We start from the raw sequence: 22,946 nt of genomic DNA, 5'->3' as shown, positions 1-22,946 counted from the left end.
AAGATAACTGCATTCACTGTAGATTTGCATAAAAATATTTAGTAGTCAAGAATACTTGATACTAGACATTCATGTACAGAAAAGGAGGAGGGAGAAAAATTGTTTTTCTTAATCTCCGAGGATAGGACAAGAAGCAATGGGTTTAAATTGCAGCAAGGGCAGTTTAGGTTGTACATTAGGAAAAAATTCCTAACTCTCAGGGTGGTTAAGCACTGGAATAAATTGCCTAGGGAGGTTGTGGAATCTGTCAATGGAGATATTTTTAAGAGCAGATTAGACAAAGACCTGTCAAGGATGGTCTTGATAATACTTAGTCCTGCCATAAGTATGGGGGACTGGACTAAATGACCTCTCAAGATCCCTTTCAGTCCTATGATTCTATGAATCACTTAGCAATAGGAAGAGGACAGCACCATGTATAACCTATATTGCATCTTTGTAAAATAGTTACTATCTGCAATAGGTCTTTGAATGTAACCAGTAAATGTCAAGAGCTAATGAAAGACACTGGAGTAAGTGATATGTGTTTTGAATGCTTCCTGTTAATCCACAAAAAAGATCAAAATGTCTTTCCTCAGCAACACTATTATTTTGCCAGATGTTGAAATTTTTACATATGTGGAGTGTGGGATCCTTTGAAAGCAATTTCTTCCTTTCAACAAAGTCATCATATAACAAGTTTACCACTTATTAGTGCAGACATTTCCAATAGGCTGGAAACTCAGCAAAAACTAAGCAAAAAGTTCAGACCTTGTAGTACTCTTGAAATTATGGTAGCCACTATTAATAATCACTTTGGAAGGCTGCCATTTGAAGTGATAATGGCAGCAGACTTCAATAAATAGTTGTGCAAATGGTTTTATCTTTTTAGTAGTAATCTTTTCAAGGAAAGTTTGGTAACTACCTTATAATTAACGAGGCTTTTCTGAGGATCCTCACAGCCTTCATAAGAAATTTCTCATGTTCCGTAAAAACATTCAATTTTTTTTTTCACCTGTGACCATGGAATTAGCTGAAATGAGCTTTGCAGCCAACCATTTTGTGCTGTCATCCCATTAGATTTTTGCAAGATCAGCAGAGCTGGGGTTACGAGACGTATGTGGAAAACCTGGACCCTTCAGCGAATAATTTTTTGATTCAGCAAATGTAATTTTTCTTTGAGTCAGTAATGAAACAATACCTCAGCATAGAATTAGAAGATAATATGCTGCTGAAGGTGTTATTTTTGAGTAAGACCTAATATAGAGGCTCTGGCCACTTGTTAATTTCATTATACTTCCTGTAAGAGAGAGATAGCTAATCCCAGTGTCCTGGCTGAAATCTGGTAATTACGTTCTGCCCCTTAAAATTGCCATTGCAGTTACAGTTGGGTAAATTATTGTTCACTTTCCCCACCCTGAGTTGTTGTGCAATCTTGTTGTGCACCATTAAGCAGCTTGCACTTTGCACCACAGAGGTGGTTGCATGAATAGTGGACAAAGAGATCCATATGTAGTTTCACTTGTCCGGGGAATCAGTGGAATCCCAGTTCAAAGATGAGCTCCTCAACTGAGGATATGCCTACATTACAATTAGACATCCGCGGCTGGCCCGCACCATTGACTCAGGCTTGTGGGGCTCGGGCGAAGGGGCTATTTAATTGCAGTGTAGATGTTTGGACTCAGGATGGAGCATGGGCTCTGGGGTCCCAGGCCTGAACTTTTACACTGCAATTAATCAGCCCCTTAGCCCGAGTCAGTTGGGACAGGCCAACCGTGGGTTTTTAATTGCAATGTAGAGAGGCCTATGGCCAGATGTGGTGTACTGAGTTAAATTCTAATGGCTTTTGCTTTCCAGCCTTTAACAGCCTTGATATGGTATAGGTTGGGACTGTGGCCACACAATATTGCTTTAAGTTTGCGAGAGAGAAAAGGTGGGTGAGGTAATGTATTCAGCTGTAACATTCTGAATACAAGGTGGAACAGATTATTTAGAGTAAGTCGTTAACACATATTTCAAGGGACAGTGGCCCATTAATATCCCAGCAGTCATGGGGGGGAAAAAGCCAGGAGCAGGGGATTAAGTGGGTTACAGATAGTTGTAATAAGCCATACATCCAGTGACTCTGTTCAGTCCATGATTTTTAGTGTCTAGCAAAGTGATAAAATTAAGGTCCCAGGCTTGTCTTGTGAAGGTGTAGTACGGGATTTCTTTGAGGATGAGGACTGAGAGGTCAGACCTAGAGTGACAATTGTTCACCCACAGGTGGTATGGTGTTTTTGTCTTATTTTTCTGTGAGAGTTCATTCGAGAGCATAGTGATTGTCTGGTTTCACCCACATTGTTAGTATTGGGGCATTTTGTGTACCTCGTCCAGTGCACCACATACAGTGATAAGTATGTGTAGGATCTCTGGATCTTGAAAGGTGTGTTGTGGGGGGGTGTTGATCATCAGCAGTGGAGAGATGTCTGCAGGTTTTGCATCTGTTCTTCTGGCAGGGTCTGGTGTTGCTTTGAGTTGGTGTGTCCTGGTCTGTGGGGAGCCTGTTGGGGGCAGGGGGTCAGGGGGAGGGATAACTCAGTGGTTTGAGCATTGGCCTGCTAAACCCAGAGTTGAGTTTAATCCTTGAGGGAGCCACTTAAGGATCCGGGGCAAAAATCTGTCTGGGGATTGGTCCTACTTTGAGCACGGGGTTGGACTAGATGACCTCCTAAGGTCCCTTCGAACCCTGATATTCTATGATGATGAGGTTGTTTAAAGGCCAGAAGAGAGCGTTCAGGAAAGATTTCTTTCAGGGTGTGCTCCCTATTAAGTATGGGTTGTAATTGTTTGATACCCAGTATGGGTTTCCAGTGTGGGGTGGTAGGTAACAGCTAGTGGTGATGGAGTTTTATTTATGTATTGAAGCAGGTTCTTTTGGATTATTTGTGTGGCCCGTTCCTTGATACAATCTGCTTCTCTGGTGGAGTGTCCTTGTTTGGTGACGGTGCTTTTAAGCATGTTAAGGTGTACATCACGGACTTTCTCCTCAGAGCATATTCTATGGTATCTGAGTACCTGGCTGTAGCTAAGATTTCTTGGTGTGTTTGGGGTGATAACTGGATCTGTGAAGACAAGTATGTTAATCCGTGTATTTCATGTAGATAATTCTTTTAAGTTTGCAAAGCAGTTTGGGATCTTTTTGGATGGAAGATGCTGTACGTGAGATACTATTTCTTTACTATACCATTACAAGAAAACTTGTGACAAAGGCAAGCCTCCTATATAGAAGAAATGTATTTCAGTGGCATTTGGAAAGAACAGTTCTTATTATTAGGAAGCCTACTGTAATTACTTTCAACAAATAACAGAAGACTTCCTATTTCATATTTTCTAAACAAGATGCACTTGCTTAAAGGTCACATAAAAACACATGTGTCTTACCATGTCTCTTGCTAATTCTATGGTTGGATAAGTGTGCCTGAAAATTAGTGCAACACATTCTTGTCCATTTTTTTCCTTGTCTTCAGACCTAACCCCTCTCAAACTGTGTTTTTTTTTTTTTTAAATTAGATTTTTCAAGAATGAAAATCCTCACAACAGGGATAGCAGGCCTTTAGGGAAAACTTTTAGGGAGTGGTATAGGGGATTCAGTAGGGATCTCCACTGATCATTGTTTAAAAGCTGCGCAGTTAAAAGTCAATGTGATATTCTCCCTCCCTCCCTCCCTGAAAGAGCAAAGTGAATGGATAGATTACCAATTTAGCACTTATACTTCTAGCCTTTTCCCACCTTCTCTTTTGCAGTGTATAATACATTAGAGTCCAGTGTTCAGGGGCAGTGGACAGTGCTGCCTCTCATGAAATGCTAAATATGTACAGTAATGACATGATGCCTGCCTAAAATTCCTCCGGCAGTTCCAGTTGGGTTTGCTATCCTTTCCACCTACCCTTAACAATTCTTTTGGGTGTGCTGTTGAACAACTGCCGCATTTCAAAATGAAAGTTATTTATATACATCTCTACCCCAATATAACACAACCCGATATAACATGAATTTGGATATAACGCGGTAAGCAGTGCTCCAGGGGGCTGCGTGCTTCGGCGGATCAAAGCAAGTTCGATACAACGTGGTCTCACCTATAACGTGGTAAGATTGTTTGGCTCCCGAGGACAGCGTTATATCGGAGTAGAGGTGTACATGTCCTATATCTATCTATATAATTTTCACTTATGTATATTTTAACTAACACACACACACACACACACACACACACACACACACTCAGAGTCAGTAAAGTTTGTTACATGCTTTGGATTCCAGCTGGATGAAGGGGATGTAAAATCAGTATCATTAGCCTGTGTTTGTAAATTGTGATTAGACTACATGTAAAAGGTGTAAAACATGGGGTTATTGAATTCCTTTGTGTACTGTACTACTATTTCTGTATTCTAATAAATACAAAAAACTGATCCCTTTTGTAGTTTACATTGTTGTGTAATGAAACAGGGATCAGTGCAAGTCAGTTTATCTTGGCTTTTTCTGTTAATGTGTCCCAAGAACAAATGTGTATCTGACACTGAGTACTCTTACTAACCAATGTAATGGAGAAGAGCCTGGACAGGAGGCTTTTTTCAATGGATAACAAATGGGCTTTTAAGGTAGGATGGTCACGGGAGACTTGGATTCAGTTCCCTGCTTTACCACAGACTGTGATCTTGGGCAAGACACCAAGGCCTGGTCTACAATGGGGGGCGGGATCGATCTAAGTTACGCAACTTCAGCTACGTGAATAACGTAGCTGAAGATGACTTACTTAGATCGACTTACCGTGGTGTATACTCCGCAGTGAGTAGACTGCTCCCGCTCCCCTGTCGACTCTGCCTGTGCCTCTCGCGGCGGTGGAGTACAGGAGTCGACGGAAGAGCGCTTGGGGGTCGATTTATCGTGTCTAGATGACATAAATCGACCCCCACTGGATTGATTGCTGTCCGCCGATCTGGCTGGTAGTGTAGACATACCCTTAGTCTCTGTCTCAGTTCCCCATCTGTAAAATGAGGTTAAAATGGCACTGACCTAACTCTCAGAGATGTTGTGAGATAAACACATTAAAAGATTGTGAAGCGCTTTGAGATCTGATGATAGATGTTATTTTATAGGATTTAATGTGTTCAAGCATTGACACGCTATACTACTATTCATTTTTCCAATGATGTTTATAGGAAGATGGAAAGGAATTCCTGTACAATGAGAACACGATGAAGGAGAGCAACAACATCATGGATAAATGGATTCTTTCCTTCACACAGTCACTCATTCAGTTCTTCAAGGCCGAAATGGCAGGTATGTGCATCTTTTGCTTTTTGTTTCAGTTCAGAAAAAGATTTCATTTGAGTAATTTTCACTGACTGGTGACTATGGAGGGGCTTGCACAAAGGATGCATTTATCCAGGGATTTTCAGATTTCAGATCAGACTGCATGAAAGGGGCAAAAAAATCTTAAAACAATAACACAGGGAAATGTGCAGCTACAGAATATTAATTTAATTGATGTACATGCAATTCTTGCTGTTATAAGAACTTAGTTCTGGTGATACTGTGGCCTTCAGCCTGGAGTAACTTCTCCCACAATGAAGTCTGTAAGATGACCACGGTTTTTGAAATACTCACATTCATTTCACAGTGCTGTTGAACTCGCCCATCTGGGCTCAGTAATAAAAATGTATTGAGTTTACCTGGTGCAATAGAACCTTTCAGAGATTTCGGGCAATTAACAAACCTATTATGAAATACTAATGAATCTGGAAGTAGTGATTGAACGACAGTCTTAAACAAAAATGCGTTCCTCCTCCTCACCCCAAGTTGTGAGGAAGATCAAAATGGTAAAAGATAATTTCAGCCAGATAAAATAATCTTGAGAAATAACCATATTGGGTAAATTTCATCCCACACTGGGCAAATCGCTTGATGTTGTTTCTTAGGTCAGTAACCCTCTTGGATATGTTGAAGAGAATGGATTTCTCTAGTTGCGTCTTAAATCACAGCACCATGAACACATACTATTTATCATTTTTATGGCTTATTTATATAAAATATCTGTTTCATGCTGTCACATCTCTTCATATGCTCATGTTGTATTGGTGTGCCATTTAAATGTAGGAGGAAGGTGCAGGAACCCACTGAAGCAAGTAGTCTGGTGCAATGAACTATATGCCCGTGAGTCAAAGCATATTTTAAAGGGCACTGGACACTTAGGCTATGTCTAGACTGCCCTGTAGTTGGAACTACAGAGTTGTGAATAGCAGTGCGCATCAAAGTGCTGCGCTGTGGGCTCAGACTAAAAGATTCCTAATTCCTATTAAATATAGTCTTGTTTGAAGAAGATTCCATTAATGCGAACTAGGAATATTTCAGTTTGTGCCCACAGCGTTCACACGCAGAAGTTACAGTATTGCGCTTTGTTGAAAACGACTATTGGCAGCCCTTTAGTCCAAACTGTGGGTCAATGTAGACAAGCCCTCAGAGATATCTGCAAAGGAGGTTGGCTTTCACCATCATAGCACTTGTTAAATCCCAAGAACTTTAGCATAGCTTGGAAGCCTATGAATTCTTCAGTTGTCCAAGAAAGTATTCTAGAAATCCTGCACTGAATTATTGAGGCTGCAGTTATCGGAGCTGTACACTGAATTAATTCAGCTTATGGTAGCAGTAAAGATGTTTAGGGTGTGGCACAAATTGCACTTGAGGGAATCTGGTACACAACTATTCCATTTATTAGAAATCTGTTGTAAAGCTCTGCAGAGGCTTTCCTCTGCTTCTATAGCTTCGTGAACTCCCTCTGGTGGAACCTTGACTGCCACGAGGACAGCTCTAATGAATTTGTTCCCTTTGCCATGGTAAAGCGATTCTTTCATCATTGCCATGATGAAATAGGCTTATTGGTTGAATATCAAGTTCTGAAATTGTGACCAGAATGGGAACAAGCCTCATGTTTCAGAGCTCTGAGTACGTATCCGGTTAAAAAAGAGGAAAGACCCCCTAGGGCCATCCTTTCCTTGATTTGTAGAGGAAAGAATGCAGATATCTGGAAGAAGAGTGTAAAGTAAGTTTTTTTTCTTTGTATGGTATCGTATTTGTGCACACATTGAATAGGAATTGGTTAGAGTTCTAAAGAGAAGAGTGTTGATAGAAAAAAGAAAAATGCGGGGAAGAGATCTCTTCTTATGCATCAGATCTCTCCACCTTGGGTTCTTAATGGGGGAAAAAAAAATCTAACAAAGAATGAGAGAGGTGTTATTGACTGGCTTTATAAAAAAGAAAAGTGTGTATTTTGTTAAGAAGAAGAAAAACTTTCACTTAAAAGAAAAACGTAAGAAAAAGGAAGTCAAGAAGCTGCTCTGCTGTAGCAATATATTGATGTTAGATGCTAATGTTTATTTTTAGGCTGGATGAAAGTATGTTACATTCCCCTAATAAGTATCACATCTCATGTTGAGGTGAATGTTGATGAATGTAATATTTTTACTTATACTTCTGCATAAAACATCTGAATCCATTTAATTTGCAAATACATTACTGGATTTCACCAGTTTTACCATGTCATAATCTGCTGTACTTTTCAAAAAATTAATATCAGCTTGGTTTTTTGATGAATTTTCACATTTATACTTTTATATAATCAATTAGATCAAAGAGGTGAGACTTCAAAAATAATGAACAAATAGACATAGTAGCATTTATAGTTGAAGAGTGACTGGAACTAAACTTGATGTATGTCACGATGGTCACTCTTGGCAATAAATGCCCGTGACGTCATAGTTACTGTGCTAAAGATCTAACTAACTACCTGGATAAGAATAACCGAACACAGAGGAACCAAAATCAAACCAATTACAATGGAATCCTTGTACTTAAAAAAACTGTGTTGAACAACATAAGAGGCTATTTTATGTGTGTGTGTGTGTGAAACATTTTAAAAGGGCATGAAATACTGCACTGAATGAAAAGGTAATTCACTGCACTTCAGCTTTATTTCTCTTTTGGCAATTTCTGTATTCATAATATAGCTAAATTTCATATCAGTTGGCCACCTACAGTACAGTATCTACTTGTAGTCCTAAAGCACCATTTAACCCCTTGATAACAGCTAAATCTGTCCACATTTTTAGCCAGCAGTTTAGGTAGCCAGCATCTAGGCTAAATTTGATTCAATGACGGTTGTCCCTATTTTGTGTCATACTTAAATTGGGTGGCATTGGAGGAAAGGGAAGAGAATAAGAACACTCCAACTTCTGGGTGATTGGAGCCTAGAAAGAGTTATGAAAAGTTTATAGGGTAAGAAGAAAGTTGACTGAAAGTTTCTTGACATGGGAGCACTCCTACGGACCTGTTTAGAAGTGGTGCAAACAAGTTCATTAAAATGTGGTGGTGTTTTTTTCAGTGACTTAGAGCAAACTCGGTCACTGGAAATATTTGAAATAGCTTCAACTTTTTTTTTTTTTTTTTTTTTTTAAAGGGAGAAAATCATGCAAGTGCTCTGATCTTAAAAAGTAGATCAGTCTGGTTCCATCTTATTTGTGTGAACTAAAATGTCACATTTTTAGAAAAAATGGGAATAACTTGTATAACTGCTAGTGCTTTAAAAACAAACGGTTGCCACTGTTAGAGCGGGAGCCATTTTTACCACCTGCAGTAATTTAACTTATTGTAGTATTTCCCAGTTTATACCTTGGTAAAAGTAATATTGTGGTAAATGTTTTATTGACACCCAATGAATACTCCCACTCCTAGTTGCTCACCAGGGTGCTGTGCTGAACCAAAACTTGGTTCCTGCATGCTCTTGACTTCCTGGAGCTACACAGAGTATAGGCACTGTCTCTCTGGGTCTGGGTCTCTAGGCACACACTCCATATCCAGACCCCATGTCTGGCACTCCTGATGGCAGTGGAGACCCTTCAATCCAAATGCCTGGGCCCTGAAACTAATCTCCCCCAAGTTTGTTGAGAAGCTGCTGCATTCGCCTAGAGTTCCACCAAAGCCAGGATCACTAACACAGGTAACCAAACAGTATATATTGTTGTAGCTATAATATAGCCATCAACGCTGCATAATATTGTTTGTTTTTAATGCACTTACGAAGTTTAAACTGGGTAGTACCAAACAACTGGCCACATTGCTTAACAAATGCCAAATTAAAATTAACCAAGTTAAACAAAATTTTAATCAATAAAAAAATGTTTTATAATGAAATTGTTGGTTAAACTTTTTTTAAACTTATTGTTAATTTTAATTTAATGTTTAACCAAACATATCATATTTATGACTGACACTTGCAAAAAAAAATTAGTATATTATAATACACGAATGATAGTTATATCCTAATTATTACAATGAAATAATGTGGTGGTATAAAAAGGTTTAATGTTGTTGTTCTTTCATACTTTTGCATGCAAAAAATGTTTTTGTTGCAACAACAACAAAATAAAACCCCAAAATTAAAAAAAAAAAAAAAAGTGGTTAAGTGAAATAAAACATATAACCAAGAGACAAATAATCTCAACATTGTTATGTATAAGCATATAATATACAATACCTTACAAAGGTTTAAATAGATAAACTACTATACAATGAATTAGACATTGCTGTTTAGGGCGGGTCCAGGAAACCTAAGGGTTAAAACTATTAATTAATCAGTACTTAGTTGACCACCAGCATCGACCAATAAGGCAGATGGTCACTGAAAACTTACCCATTTTTAAACAGAATAAATAATACCTAGAAAAACTACTTGAGTTAACCTTCTTTTAGCTAAATTACACCTTAACTTGCCTATAAAAATAGTTTAATTAGGCTATGAATGTTCAGGGGAGACACTTTTGGCTGTTTAAAAAAAAAAAAACAATAATGATTTAACAAAAAATAACAACAACACATGCTTTAATTACCTAGATAAAATAAAAGGAAATTATAAACATTTTATAAGGAGTGAGTTTAGACACTTTTACTAAAACGGTGAATTAAGACCTGTAATAATAATCATCACTGCTATGTTGTGTGTAATAGAGGCTGCTACATTTATTTATGTATTTATTTATATATAAATATTTATTTATTTATAAATAAATAAATAAATATATATATATATTTATTTTGATAGAGGCTTCAGTAAAGCTTTAGTACATCCTTAAAAATGATTTCTGTAGAAAGCAAAAAAGTTATACATCGCTGATTTCCTTTACCACAGCCAGGGTGTGTCCAGAATCATCATTAACTTGATACCAATATTTGGGATTACACACAATAGCCAATTAGCTACATTAAGAATATATTCTTTAACAAACAAAACTTAAACCAAACAAATTTTGTAGGTATGGTAAATTAGTTAATGCAGTTGTGTAGCAACAGAATATATATATACACACATAATACTTTAATTTACGTAAGGGTTTTACTTTTGATCCTTTTCCTTTCTCCATGCTGTCATATGTTACAGGTTAGAAGAGTAATGAGCAGTGTTCACTTTACCCCTTGCATTTATATTAGGCATATCCTTGTTTTAAGGTTACCTTATATCTTACTGATATTTTTGAAGAATGCTAAATTAAATGTCCCTATATGACCGTTTATTTGAAATAAATATTGTAACTTGGCTTTATGGAATACCAATTTTAATTTCATTAAGCTGAATGTAAATGCAAAGCAATTTGCTTGGTCGGTTTTTATTTTGTTTTAAACAGATACAGATCAGGGAAGTTGCTCCCCTTTTTTATATACAGCAGCAGATTGGGTGCTGGCCTAAGAACTTAATTTTTTACTGATTTCTGTCAGCTTTGACTAAAGAAATCACTCTAGCAGAGCTACAATTTAAAGGCACAGAGGTATATATGCCTAAACACCCTTGACTTTAATTTACTTTAAAAAAAATCATTAAGGCAAACAGATTTTTATGGAATCCTTTTAAAAGATAAATTTTATCTTTTATTTATTTCACACACACATTTTACATAAATCTTTCTACCTACCTGACATGGAGGTAGAAAGATTACCAGTGAGTGATCGAAGGTTTGGCAGGTTCCAGGAACTCTCCGATGGTTTACGAAATACATAGCTACAATGCCTTTGTGAGCAACTAAGCTTTTGTTATCGTTTGATAAATAGAGGTTCCTTCTTTCGGTCCTTTGAGACATACTCATTTGACCATTTCTTTGTATCATTATTTAATTTAGTCTCCTGGACTCTTAACACATTATTTTGGTGGAAGTGTCCCTTCCACAATTTCCTGGTTAAAGGCTTTCAACACACTTTCCTTAATCCTCCTACAGGGAGTATCTGTGGTTCTCTCCCTCATTGACCTTTATAACAGGGAGCACCTTACAGTGCCTCTCCCCACTTTGACCGGTTAACAACCTAAAAGGAGGGCCAGCGACCAAGGGACTCCATACAATACCCTTGATCTTCCATCCGTGTCACAGTCCAGAGGAGTTTGGGGGATAATCAAGGTTAGCTCGTCTGAGCCTTTCAGCTTACTAATGGGTTGAATTGTTTATTAGCTCCCTCTACCATTTACACAGAGACCTCTGATTCATAAGTGGGTGCATTTAATATGTAGTAGTATGTATTTAATAGCTAGCTGAAACATTTTTGGTTGAAGCATAGTTAATATAATCTGTTTCAAATGTACAATCGATGCATACTTAATCATTTTACTGTTTAGTTGGATACTGGGCGTACCACTGCCCTGTAGTTCATGCTCCATTATTTTAATTTACTGTAGCTAGCAAGCAAGCAGTGAGTCAGTGGCTAAAAATAGGTTGGTTTTTAAAATCCAAAATGTGAATTTGCTGGTATTCAGGTATAGTCTGGCAAGCCACAACAGCAACGTAAATGTCACAGACAAGCATTAATGCTTGCGTCTGATGTCTTAAAAAAGCTACAAAGCAAATAATAAAAAGAATTTACCCGTCAAAGAGCACAATTTCAAATGCTACTTCCATAGCTCAGCTCCCAATACCTTATCACTATATTGTAGAAAGGAATATTCCATTGGGTTCTCTCTGTTTCTCCTACAAAACCACCCAGAGAATTGCTGAAGACTTTTCCAATCTGGTATAAGTAGGTATAGTATTATAGAAAATAAGTAGTTAGGACAAGCTTACGTTGAAATACAGTAGCATTTGCAGTAGAGAGAGAATTGGTTTCAGTTTTGTATTTACTGGATTTTTGTTGATTTGTGTCACAATCTAAACTCTTTCTTTAAGCATAGATTTCCCCCCCCCCCCATCTCTGCTCATTAGAGGTGCAGAACTGGAAAAATGGAGATGAATGGCCACTATTTGAAAACAAAACAAAAAAACAACCAAACAAACCCGAAGTTGTTAGTTCTGTTACAAATTGATGTTTCTCATGCTGGTTAAACTTGAGAGAATGGCTTAGTTCAGTGGTGTCCAAACTTCTCTTGTCGTCGTTCCACCCCCCTCTCCGCCCTGCATTTATGGAATCTGTCGTGTCTCCCCTCCATTACTGCACAGCCAAGGCTTCCTCAGCAGAGGCGTTGGGCTGAAGGTAGAGCTGGGGACAGAACTGGGGATGGGGAAGGAGCTGGGCTAGAGGCAGAGCTGGTCTTGGGGTGGAGAGGGAATGAGGGTTGAGCTGGGCTGGGGGTGGGGTGGAGTGGAGTGGGGCTGGAGCTGGGCTAGGGGCAGAGCACAGGGCAGAGTGAATCTGGGGTTGGAGCAGGGCTGGGTCGCGCTCCCTCCCCATCCCCTCTGGGGACTGGCCCAGGCTCTGCCATGCACCGACCTCCGAATGTTTCTCTGCACCCCCTAGGGGAGTATGTCTCACAGTTTGGGAACCACTGACTTAGTGTCTTTCTTTTTTTCCCTTCTGTCAGCTCAAAGTATAATATCATTGTACAGGTTATAACTGGAGATTCTAGACTATTAAAAGTGAATGAAATGTAGTTTCAAAACAAACAAATATCTCACTGTAAAATATGTAAGTACATTGGCAAGCTTTTCTTGTTGTGCATCGTAGTTACTTTTCAAGCAGGGTTAGTAGTGGGGTCTCTATCAGAACATAAAACCCCATAAATAGTTTTTATTTTACTTGACACATGACTCCAGAAAGTTTCCTTTTTAAGTTGAAATATCTAGTGCTCTGTCTTTGAGTATGTTTACACTACGGGATTATCCCGATTTTACAGAAACCGGTTTTTGAAAACAGATTGTATAAAGTCGAATATATGTGGCCACACTAAGCACATTAATTCGGCGGTGTGCATCCATGTACTGGGGCTAGTGTCGATTTCTGGAGCGTTGCACTGTGGGTAGCTATCCCATAGCTATCCCATAGTTCCCGCAGTCTCCTCCGCCCATTGGAATTCTGGGTTGAGATCCCAATGCCTGATGCGGCCAAAAACATTGTCATTGGTGTTTCTGGGTACATCCTCCCCTCCCTCCTGGAAAGCAATGGCAGACAACCGTTTCACGCCTTTTTCCTGGATGAACAGTGCAGACGCCATACTGCGGCAAGCATGGAGCCCGCTCAGCTCAAGACAGCAGTGATGAACATTGTAAACACCTTGTGCATTATCGTGCAGTTTATGCTGAACCAGAACCTGCAAAACCTGGCGATGAGGAGTAGGCTACGGCAGCGCGGCGATGAGAGTGATGAGGACATGGACATGGAATTCTATCAAACCACGGGCCCTGGCACTTTGGAGATCATGCTGTTAATGGGGCAGATTCATGCCATGGAACGCCAATTCAGGGCCTGGGAAACAAGCACAGACTGGTGGGACCGCATAGTGTTGCAGGTGTGGGACGATTCCCAGTGGCTGTGAAACTTTCGCATGCGTAAGGGCACTTTCATGGAACTTTGTGACTTGCTTTCCCCTGCCCTGAAGTGCCAGAATACCAAGATGAGAGCAGCCCTCACAGTCGAGAAGCGAGTGGCGATAGCCCTGTGGAAGCTTGCAACGCCAGACAGCTACCGATCAATCGGGAATCAATTTGGAGTGGGCAAATCTACTGTGGGGGCTGCTGTGATGCAAGTAGCCAAAGCAATCACTGAGCTGCTGCTACCAAAGGTAGTGACTCTGGGAAACGTGCAGGTCATAGTGGATGGCTTTGCTGCAATGGGATTCCCTAACTGTGGTGGGGCGATAGATGGAATCCATATCCCTATCTTGGCACTGGAGCACCAGGGCAGCCAGTACATAAACCGCAAGGGGTACTTTTCAATGGTGCTGCAAGCCCTGGTGGATCACAAGGGACGTTTCACCAACATCAACGTGGGCTGGCCGGGAAGGGTTCATGATGCTCGCGTCTTCAGGAACACTACTCTGTTTAAACGGCTGCAGCAAGGGACTTATTTCCCAGACCAGAATATAACAGTTGGGGATGTTGAAATGCCTATAGTTATTCTTGGGGACCCAGCCTACCCTTTAATGTCATGGCTCATGAAGCCATACACAGGCAGCCTGGACAGTAGTCAGGAGCTGTTCAACCTACAGGCTGAGCAAGTGCAGAATGGTGGTAGAATGTGCATTTGGACGTTTAAAAGGTCGCTGGCGATCTTCACTGACTCGCTCAGACCTCAACCAAACCAGTATTCCCATTGTTATTGCTGCTTGCTGTGTGCTCCACAATCTCTTTGAAAGTAAGGGGGAGACCTTTATGGCGGGGTGGGAGGCTGAGACAAATTGCCTAGCCACTGATTACGCGCAGCCAGACACCAGGGTGATCGGAAGAGCACACCAGGAAGCGCTGCGCATCAGAGAAGCTTTGAAAACCAGTTTCATGACTGGCCAGGCTACCATGTGAACCTTCTGTTTTGTTTTTCCTTGATGAAAACCCACCCCCTTGATTGACTCGTTCTCTGTAAGCAACCCACCCTCCTCCTTCGATCCCAGCTTGCTTTCAAAGGAAATAAAGTCACTATAGTTTAAAAATCATGCATTGTTTATTAATTGATTATAAAAAGAGGGAGAGAACTGAGAAGGTAGCCCGGGTGAGGTTTGGGAGGAGGATAGGAGGGAAGGAAAAGGCCACTAAAAAAGTTCAAAGTAATGACAGCCTTTTGGTTGGGCTGTCCACTCGGGTGGATTGGGAGGGTATGGAGCATGGTGAGGGGGGGAGGGAGGTTATGCAGCGGCACTCTGTGCTCCTGCTGCCATTCCTGAAGCTCCACCAGATACCAGAGCATGTCCGTTTGATCACACAGCAGCCCCAGCGTTGCAGCCTGCCACCTCTCATCTTGAGCGTCCCTCCTGTCCTCACGTTCACTGTCATCTTTCCTGTACTTTGATACCGTGTCCTTCCACTCATTCAGATGAGCTCTTTCACTGCGGGTGGATTCCATGATTTCCGAGAACATTTAGTCTTGCATCCTCTTTTTTTCGACACCTTATCTGAGATAGCCTTTGGGACGGAGGAGGGAGGCTTGAAAAATTTGCAGCTGCGGGAGGGAGGGGAAAAAGGGAGAGAAGTATTTTAAAAGATGCATTTACAGGCCAATTCTTATACTCTTTCACGGTGAACAACACTATTCACATTCCATAGCACATGTGATTTCGGTACAAGGTCGCATTTTGCATCTTTTAATATTGAGTGCCTGCGGCTTTGGTGTTAGGGAGCACAGACGCCAGTCCAGACAACAGAATTCGGCTTGCATGCGGCAATGGTAAGCCATTGTCTTTTGGCTTCTGCAGCTTTCCTACAAGCAGCGCCCTCCTTTCCCACATACCAAGCAAAGCCCCTTGAGTGCTGCGGTTTTCCTGTTAACGTGCAACAGCAGAAACCAACCCCCCCCCCCCCATCCAATTCTCTGGGGTGATCTCTTTATCCCTCCCCCACCACGTGACTGGTATCAGGGAAGATTTCCTCCCCGCCCCCTCCAACTCTTCCCCCCCCCCACACGCTTGGCTAACTGCAGGAAAGGATTTCTTTTCAGCCACAGGCAAACAGACCAGTAGGAACGGCCACTTCTGTCCCCTTAATTAAATTCCCGTATTTCAACCAGGTTACCATGAACAATATCACTCGCCTGAGGATAACACAGCAAGATGAAGAATGGATGTCGCTTGAATGCCAGCAAACACCAGAACCATACGCTGCCAGGCTTTGTCATGCAATGATACCAGATTACTTGCTACTAGCATGGTGTGGTCAAGTGTCCTACTATGGAGGATGGAATAAGGCTGCACTGCCCAGAAACCTTCTGTAAAGGCTTTTGGAGTACCTCCAGGAGAGCTTCATGGAGATGTCCCTGGAGGATTTCCGCTCCATCCCCAGACACGTTAACAGACTTTTCCAGTAGCTGTACTGGCTACGAATGCATCCCAAGTCCTCAGGGCAAATTAATCATTAAAAAACACTTGCTTTTAAACCATGTTTTGTATTTTAAAAGGTAAACTCACCTGAGGTCCCTTCCATGGGGTCATGGTCTTGGATACTGCCTTGGGAGGGTTGGGAGGGTACTTCACTCAGGCTGAGAAAAAGATCCTGGCTGTTGGGGAGAACGGAGTGCTGTGTGCTCTCCGCAAGCTCGTCGTCGTCGTCCTCCTCCTCTTCCCCGTCCGCAAAATCCTCAGGTGTGGCTGAGATTACCCCCGCCTCGGAATCCATGGTCAGAGGTGGGGTAATGATGGTGGCCCCCCTTAGAATTGCATGCAGCTCAGCGTAGAAGCAGCATGTCTGCGGCTGTGACCCGGAGCAACCGTTTGCCTCCTTTGTTTTTTGATAGGCTTGTCTGAGCTCCTTAACTTTCACGCGGCACCGTAATGAGTCCCTATTGTGGCCTCTCTCCATCATGCCCTTGGAGATTTTTTTCAAATGTTTTGGCATTTCGTCTTTTGGAACCTAGTTCTGCTAGCACTGAATCCTCTCCCCATATAGCGATCAGATCCAGTACCTCCCGTACGGTCCATGCCGGTACTCTTTTTCGATTCTTGGATTGCATGGTTACCTGTGCTGATGAGCTCTGCATGGTCACCTGTGCTCTGTACGCTGGGTAAACAGGAAATGTAATTCAAAAGTTCGCGGGGCTTTTGTTGTCTACCTGGCCAGTGCATCCGAGTTCAGATTGCTGTCCAGAGAGGTCACAATGGTGCACTGTGGGATAGCTCTCGGAGGCCAATACCGTTGAATTGCGGCCACACTAACCCTAATCCGAAATGGCAATACCGATTTCAGTGCTACTCCCCTCGTCGGGGGAGGAGTACAGATATCGATATTAAGAGCCCTTTATATCGAAGTAAAGGGCTTCGTTGTGTGGACAGGTGCAGGGTTAATTCGGTTTAACGCTGCTAAATTCAAGATAAACTCCTAGTGTAGACCAGGCCTTTGAAAGATATTACTAGCTTGTGAAATGCAGTTGTAAAACGTGTGCTGAGGAACTCTCAAAGGAAAGGTGTATAATTCAATAGCTGTTTGAGTACTAAAATAAATTCCAGAAGCAAAAGACTATGCTATTCATAGCAGCTCCTTATTTTTAACCAAGCTGTCTGCAAGTTAGTAACTTCCGTTTATAAGGACTAGTTTATCTAACCTTTCTAGAAAACAATTTTTTGTGCATTAAAAACGTTTGAGTAATTAAGGTCATGTTTCCCTTTGGTTGGACTTTGATGTTTGTGAGAACCTCTTATTTGTGTTAGCAGTTCTTCATGCATTTGAATTACACAGAACCTAAGAAAATGGCTGTGCCTAGCTTTTTATTTTGTTAATATTATTCATGAGATAAAATAAAATCTGTTTGCATGAATGACTTTATAGCCTTTAGTCTACTTTATTATTTAGAAGAACTGTACAAGAAACTCTCCCAGGGAAAAAAAGTTAAAAAAAGTTGCAATAAAAATTAAAATGATTCCTGAATTGGGTAATTACATCTCCATTCATGTTTCTCCCACAATTTTTGGTGAATTTAAGTACTCAGCTGTTTCTTTTAGCAGTATGTTCAAATTTAGGAATTGCCAAACCATAATAGATCAATGGCCCATCTTGTCCATTATCTTCTTCCAGTATGCTTCAGATTAAGGCATAAAACGGCCATAATGCACCTCTGTGCAGTACTAGACCATGGGTGACAATTTATTTCTGACCTTCAGAAGGTGGTGACATGCTTAAGCATGAGAATTGATTATGTTTGTAATTTTAATTTTATGATATAGTTTAAGTTCAGATTCTAGTAATACTAGTGTGCCTAATCCATTTTTTTAATCTTATGAAGGTATTTGCTTCTGTAAAGTCATGAGTGTTAAATTGTCAAGGCTTTATATTACTGTGTGATTCTTTAAGTGAAGAATTTGATGCAGAAGGCAAGTGTTTTGTACACTAAGAAATAATTTTTCTTCCTAGCCTACAGACTATACACTGTAGTCCCTCGACTAGTTAAGTTCGTTGATGTACTGACCAACTGGTACGTCAGAATGAATCGCAGAAGATTAAAGGTAGGTGCTATTTCTGTTGCTAACTTTTTACTGTAGATAGAGCCCAATGTAGTTTAAATAGGTTAATTAAGCTAATAAAATCCTTTAGAATCTTTGTGTGTTATATAAAACTGGGTAGCTTTCAGCTGAATAGCTGAAATTGCAAATAAATATGATTTTCCCTTTTTACTTCATTTATGTTCTTGCCCCTTGTTTCTTCATAGGGCCAGTAAAAATACACAGTAGCCCATAATTTTTGTTTTGTGTGGTAGGATTGAACTGTAATTGTGGCTCTTGGAAAGCTAGCATTTATTGGGTGAAGGAGTACAATCATGTATTACAGTGTGAGAATGTAGTTCATGATTTTAAAAGTATAGATGTTTTTCTAATCCTTTTCCTTTCTCCATGGATACTTTGAATAGGGTGAAAATGGGAATGAGGACTGCATTATGGCCTTGGAAACCTTATTCGGTGTTCTGTATGCAATGTGCAGACTCATGGTAAGGGTTTTACACTCAATTCTAATTATTTAAAGGCAGACATCAACTGAGATTATAAAGAGATTTGAATAATAATGGGTTAAATGCAAATGGAAGGTGAACAACTGGCATCAATTTAATTTGTTCATCATGGCCTATTCCTTGAATTAGTGTTATACTTTGTAGTGTTAAAACGCAAAGTAAATATTCCATTTTTGCAGAGTTGTCTGTTGGACAGTATAATCCTGTAACATAAGGATTCCTGATTAATAAGAAAAAAGGAACACACACAAAAACTTGTGTTTTGATGATGATGATGAAGATAATTGGTTGAAAATATAGACGATACAATTCAGTAAGAGTGCATTCATGAGTAATAATATATAAAATATTGCAGGCACCTTATACTCCCTTTATCACTGAATTGATGTACCAGAATCTGAAGACCCTTATTGATCCGGCCTCAGTTCAGGAGAAGAACTGTGATAGCATTCACTATCTGATGCTTCCTCAAGTGAGGTAAGAAACAGTCTCTATTGGTGATAGTGGGCAGGGTTCTCTTTCCTGTAGTTACAGAGAGAAGTTCTTCATACCTTATTCACATATTTAAACAAAGCAAAAATATCAGTCTTGGGTATTTACAAGCATGCAAGGAACACATTTTTTGATACAAAGGATGCCTTTTGCAACCAGAAAATGATCTTGCAGTCGTGCTTATTTTTTTAAACACTTCTGTTTTCCTTAGGCAGGCAAAATATGTAATTGAATCTTCAAAAAGTGTTTATGAAACTATTTTACTCCTGTATACCATTTTGCTTTAGGGGAGTGTTTCCTTTTAGTCTTTAACACACTTGCCATTGCTGAAGTGTGTTACCTTGACAGGTCTGGCTGCGGCAGTATTGATAAGGTGCTGTGGCAGTATTGGGAGGAAAGGTGCAGAGTTAGCACTCTTTCTAGATCCAATCTCTCCCCTTCAGCAAAGAAGCTGGCTACACACTTGGGTTTCTCTGCATGCTGAGAAGGGTATACAGCTTGGGTATACAGCTTGCTGGGGCAAGAGAAGAGGGGTCACACAGCTATAATGTTCCCCATTTCTCATAAGCATGAAGTGTCTCTTTCTAGGGCCTTGGCTACACTTACCCGGTAGTTCGACGGCTGGAAATCGAACTTCTGGGTTCGACTTATCGCGTCTAGTCTGGACGTGATAAGTCGAACCCGGAAGTGCTCGCCGTCGACTGCGGTACTCCAGCTCGCCGAGAGGAGTACCGCGGAGTCGACGGGGGAGCCTGCCTGCCACGTGTGGACCAAGGTAAGTTCGAACTAATTCGAACTAAGGTACTTCGAACTTCAGCTACGTTATTCACGTAGCTGAAGTTGCGTACCTTAGTTCGAATTAGGGGGGTAGTGTAGACCAAGCCAAGGTGGATGCTTAATTGGAGGTTGCAGTGCCTGCCTTCTCCAAAAAGACCCCCCAAAGGATCGTAAAACTCTGTGCCAGAACCTTTTCATGTCTGAATATGTCTGGCCATAAGCCTTCCTCAGTACCAGTCTGGTGTTAAATCTCAGGCTGAAAGAGGTTGTTGCCTTGAATGGGCTCCGTAAGGAACTGTGAAAATGATTTCCACTGGCTAAGGGTCTGTGTTCTTCAGATGGAGCCAAGGAAAGCTCCTCTTTACAAAAGGATACATGGTAAGAAAGATAAGGATCCCGTCACTGAATCTGCTTGGATTTTGGTGTGATCAGTGTCCTGTAACTGAGGGGTCCCAAAAAGGGTTTTCTTGGATCCAAGTTGGTCACATCAGTCTGCCTCATCAGGTCACCCATTATATCAGTCTGACCATATATGAGGAGTCTACAGCTTTTGAAGGCTGTGGAGAGATTTTTCTCTGAAACTGTCTTCCCCCTAGCACCGTGAAGGTGAGCCGTTACAACCATGGCGGCCCCTGTTCTAAAGTAAGCTCATGTCATTTGCAAATCCATGGGGTCCTTGGTTCCTGTGGATCCAAGGTGGTACTGGGGACTTCTCAGAAATGAGAAGAAAAAAGGTTCTTTCCTGTTTTACTACAGCTCAGCCTCACAACCCAGCAAGAACGACACAGGAACATATTTGGGACCTCAGATGTCAGCTTGGGCCACCCAGAGTTTAAATCATACCTAGGTTTTTCTTTTTATGCATATTGTGCCTTTTGGTGTCTCTGACCAAGCAAGAGAGCTATCAGTTGTGTTCCTTCTGATGGCTATACAGTGTACGCTATACAGTATACACTAATTGGAAAGTATTGTTACAAGAAATCTACTGAGATTCATTTAGCAATGCTGCTGATTTTATGTATTCTAGAAGTGTATTTTCTATGGCACAGAATGTGAAACTGATAAGTTGTCATTAGGAATGCCCTTGAACTGGTGGTCTATATGGACAAATAAAAGGAAATTCAGTTATTCATGGCAACTTGATTTGTGTAACTTATTGGGTCCCATGTGCATTCCTGTTCCCTTCTACTAATCAAATCAAAGATAGATGTGATTTTAAAACTAAATTACACTTGAGGTTTTATAGTGGCTAAAAATCAGGCAGTCATTTTTCTTTGTTGGTGCCTTTTTTGTCTTAGTGTTATGTTTAAATTAAGCTTTGATTGTGATAGTTAATCTGTAATGAGCTAGCTTTTCCAAGGGCAGTTGCACAGATAGCAACAAAGACATAATCTTTTTTTTGTGGCAGTTGTAGACTGCTGTGTGGTGTGTACTTTCACAGCAGTATGATAGGTTTATACAAAAAAAGCTATATGGCAAATATCATGGTTGTCAGATTAAACTGACTGTGTCATTTTCAGGGTTGGACATAAATTTGTATCCAGGTTTTAAAACTGCATGTGTGTAAGAGAATGAATTGGTTCTGTGACACTTAAGCAATATATTGATATATACAACTAATGGTAATAGCTCTGAGTTCTTGGGAGTCCACAAAAATGTGATTTCATTTTCCCTTTAAGTGCTATTCAGATTAGTGATTTAGGGAAATTCTGATAACCTTCAAGACGGCCATCAAGATGCAAGAGATTAATCCAACTCTTTTGCCCTGCCTTAACTCCCAGAATTCTGAGCTCCAACTGTGGCTCTTATTTCCTGTTCTTCATTTAGATGCACAGTCTCCTGACACATTGCTTGTTGCAGACTTTTATATGCCTTGGAAATCCAATAAGTTAATACTTTTTATAGAAAGTTGAATTTGAGTTGCTCTAATAGATCTGTACTTCAATTACAGTCAAATAAACAATAGATCTGTAAACTTTGACCCTGAAATATTGGGATTTTTTTTAGCAATGATTTCTGTTTCAGGCTCTTTGTTTTCAGTTTTTACTGATTTTTTTTTTTTTTTTTTAAGCAAAAATTCCTGGGTTTTATAAAAGCTACTATTTGGTTTTCTATTGTTTTTTTTCCTACCTGAATTTTTGACCCTGCAATACATGAAAATACTGACGATGATAAGAAAATCCAGGACATTACATGAAGTAGATATGTTTATTTTAATAATAAATTAGTCTAAATTGTAAATATGAGGCTGTCAGCTCAAGTAAGGCAGAGTTGTGGAATGAACAACACACATGCATGTGCAAATATGTATGTACTGTAAATGTGCAGTTCATGAAATAAACCGCACCGTTAAACTGCTTTTACTTTTAGTACTCTTACTTTTCTCTATTTGTTGCTTTTTTTCTGTCCTAACCTCTCGCAATATTTACCCAGAAAACTGCTCAATTAGTTTTTTTGCATCAATTTTCACCTATTCTAAAATGTTTGTAATAAATATTGATAAATTCCCAGGAAATTTTCAAACAAAGTAATAACTGAAAATGAAGGCCTTACTTATGCTGTATGCTAACTAGATTCTTCTCTGTCCAAAGTAACAGGTAAAATCAGAAACATTGTTTTTGTAATACTTCATTGAGTTTTATAATAAATCATAAATCTATGAAAAATATTCTCACGTGCAGTTTCACAATAACACTTTAAAGTCTTAGTGGAAATATTTCTTACTATGAACATTTATGAATGAAAACAAGAAAACTTTATATTGCAATAAAGTA

General features: G+C 40.1%; 1 protein-coding gene across 1 annotated transcript in view; it reads left to right on the top strand.

Annotated features, from left to right (window-relative positions):
• The window catches only part of IARS1 (isoleucyl-tRNA synthetase 1), a gene marked incomplete in the record, with an annotated part of 218,933 nt that overhangs the window by 137,057 nt on the left and 58,930 nt on the right, over positions 1-22,946 (top strand). The window contains 4 exon segments of the mRNA XM_034777462.1: positions 5,181-5,301; positions 18,312-18,403; positions 18,805-18,882; positions 19,259-19,380. Coding sequence (XP_034633353.1) covers positions 5,181-5,301; positions 18,312-18,403; positions 18,805-18,882; positions 19,259-19,380 — 413 coding nt within the window.

This window comes from Trachemys scripta, chromosome 7 (assembly GCF_013100865.1).
Source record: "Trachemys scripta elegans isolate TJP31775 chromosome 7, CAS_Tse_1.0, whole genome shotgun sequence".
NCBI classification, from domain to species: domain Eukaryota; kingdom Metazoa; phylum Chordata; order Testudines; family Emydidae; genus Trachemys; species Trachemys scripta.
This window is presented reverse-complemented; position numbering and strand designations above follow the sequence as displayed.